Source organism: Branchiostoma floridae, chromosome 4, assembly GCF_000003815.2.
Source record: "Branchiostoma floridae strain S238N-H82 chromosome 4, Bfl_VNyyK, whole genome shotgun sequence".
Lineage (NCBI taxonomy): Eukaryota > Metazoa > Chordata > Leptocardii > Amphioxiformes > Branchiostomatidae > Branchiostoma > Branchiostoma floridae.
In genome coordinates, this window is record NC_049982.1 from 33,709,924 (window position 1) to 33,712,539 (window position 2,616).

Below are 2,616 nucleotides of genomic sequence, written 5' to 3' on the forward strand. Positions count from 1 at the left end.
TAGATAGGGACTTTTTAACGTACGCATTTTGGCTCTGTAGACACGTTCTCCCTACAAATTAACAATAAAATGAACTGTAAATTTCTTTGCACCTGTGCGTGCTTACCTGTAGAATCCACGAGCAACATAGATACCTTCCTTGATAAATTAGGAAAATCAAATCATAATAGAGCATAACAAAACAGCTCGGTATAACCAATGTTTTTATCATAGGGGATTTCAATGCGCGCCATTGTTGTGTGATTTTGCCATGAATGTAACTTCCACTAAATCGACTTTGACCTACTTCCTAGGGTTACATTTTCGTACCTAAGTGAATTATAGGTCAACTTCGTTGCTTGGTCACTGTGTCTGTTCCCACACGATGTATGGTAGTATCTTAGAAATCTGCGTACTGTGTAATTTTGTTTTATCTGAACATTTTCCCTTATGGGTATCATTAATGTCAACTTACGACTATTCAAGGTGTAGACTGAACCTTTAATTTCAGTCAAGGCATTTAAGTGCATGGTTGCTGAGATATCATCAACTTGCACTTCGGCACCTAGCGTAATTGTCGGCGCCGTTCAAGGCCTATCTGAGGGGCCGCAAACTGGTCTTATTAGCTGGACAAATTTACTATTCTGGTTGTGTGTTGTTTTGAATATGGGCGGGGATTGACGATCCATATTCTAACGTTCTATGTGACTTGAGTCTATGTTTCGAGTAAATTAGGGTTGAAACGGGGGGGTAGTCGAGAGGGCTTTCAGCCACACTTATCCCTATAATTAACCATGCGGGGCGGTCTTTATTTGGGGCCGTTGCCATGGGGGCGGGTCTGACGATAACAAAAGTGATACAGTTCAAGTTAGTCAACGTCAATTCCTGACACATCTGCCGGATTCAATTATGTTGCACATCCCTAGGGAATTTCCACTGTGGTTCGGAAGGTGTCATGACACATTGTTTCGCCAATAAGGTTTACATGGTTAAGGACACTAGAGTTAAGAGGTTCAAATCCTCAAACTTTATAGCAGGGTTCACAAGAAATGAACAAGCATATAATATATTGAGGTTGGGGTGTAGAGTCCATTCCAAGACACCATGAGGGTTTTTAGGCAATATTTATAATCAGTTATTATTATTTTGAATAAAAGAATATCTGAGCCACAATAATTACATTCTTTTAAAAAAATTGACTGGGAAAATACTCATCTATTTTAATTCCTTTGAATATTTTAGAAACATTTTTAAAGTAACTGTACAAAAATATCTTTATTTAGAATAACTGTGAAATCTCTGTGTGATTATTTCACATTTACAAATATTTACAAATATTTGTAAACTTTGCCAAATGGTAAAAGTAGCTAATTACCCCCATAAAAGTAAGCCCTATTGTTGCATCTGTATATTTTTAGATTTCACTGCTGGGCACTGGTGGATCCTTTGTGGTGGGCCATTGTTGCATTGCTCCATACTTTGCAAGGATGTGTGAATTGCTATCTTCCCAGCCTACTGAACCATTTACAAAATAGAAAATGGTAAATAATGGTAGAATGCTGTTATCATTATTTAGAAACCATTAGAAGTATCCAATTCCACACCATGCATATTTCCAAAATTTTACAGGACCAGGTAAATTAGACTGAATTTGCTCATAAGCAAAAACCGGCATTTCTAGTTCTTGAAGGCTTTTTCTTTTGATTGTTGATCTCCCTGCCTTCCGAACATTCTCACATGCGTGAGTGGGCAATAAAATCTCACCACCACTTCCCGCACCAGACGTAACGTCCTTTTTCGATTATTCTGTTTTATTTGTTATATTAAAATTGCATGGAGGCAATACAGAGGGCATCACAGGCAGCAATGCTGATGTTGGGTGCCATGGGACATACATATATTATATAGTGCAACATAGATTAAAGCAGCCATTTTGGTGGCTCTCTTTCCTAACATTATAGGATCCTCTACTTACAATACCCTGAGAACGAGACCTTTGCCCCGGATGCGGGTGGTGTATCGATGAATGACCTGAGTCAACTGGGGAAATCCTGCCGTGTGGCTAAATGATGATAAGAATTATCACATTTGCTAAGAATAAATGATAGACTTGAAACTACCTGCAGCAACGAGGATGTACGGGTCACGCAGCAGCTTGTGGAGAGGATCCCCAATCATGTCAACCTGGGGAGAAATATCAGACTGAGCTTTAGCATGAAGGCTCATCTGTATCCGTAAATGATGTTATATCATACCTGTGCCGCAATAACGTTTGATATCGGTGCTCTGGGCCGGGTGATATTCTTCTTAGTTGTTTCACATAGACTTCCATTGATTGAATAGAATACACACCACACAATCTACTGCAAGCGAACGGAGTTCATTTGTTCAAATTTTTCTCGAATTGATGATCTCAAATCATAACGTTGTAGGCGCAGGTTGAAACAATGTGCCGAGTTTAATCCGTTTTATGAGTAGGTTGGCAATTAACTGGCAGTTTTCCGACTGCCGAGGATCCGACCTGCGCCGCGGTCGGGCTGGTACCTCGGGTGATACGGAATTCACCCTGTTGTACTTTATATTTATAGCATTAAAGCTCAACTTTACCTAACCAGTAATTGGACTGACTTTACAAAA

The 2,616-nt window shown here is 39.5% G+C and overlaps 1 protein-coding gene across 1 annotated transcript in view; it reads right to left on the bottom strand.

Annotated features, from left to right (window-relative positions):
* The window catches only part of LOC118413796 (synaptic vesicular amine transporter-like), a 61,700-nt gene that overhangs the window by 18,520 nt on the left and 40,564 nt on the right, over positions 1-2,616 (bottom strand). Inside the window, 1 exon segment of the mRNA XM_035817327.1 lies at positions 2,100-2,163. Coding sequence (XP_035673220.1) covers positions 2,100-2,163 — 64 coding nt within the window.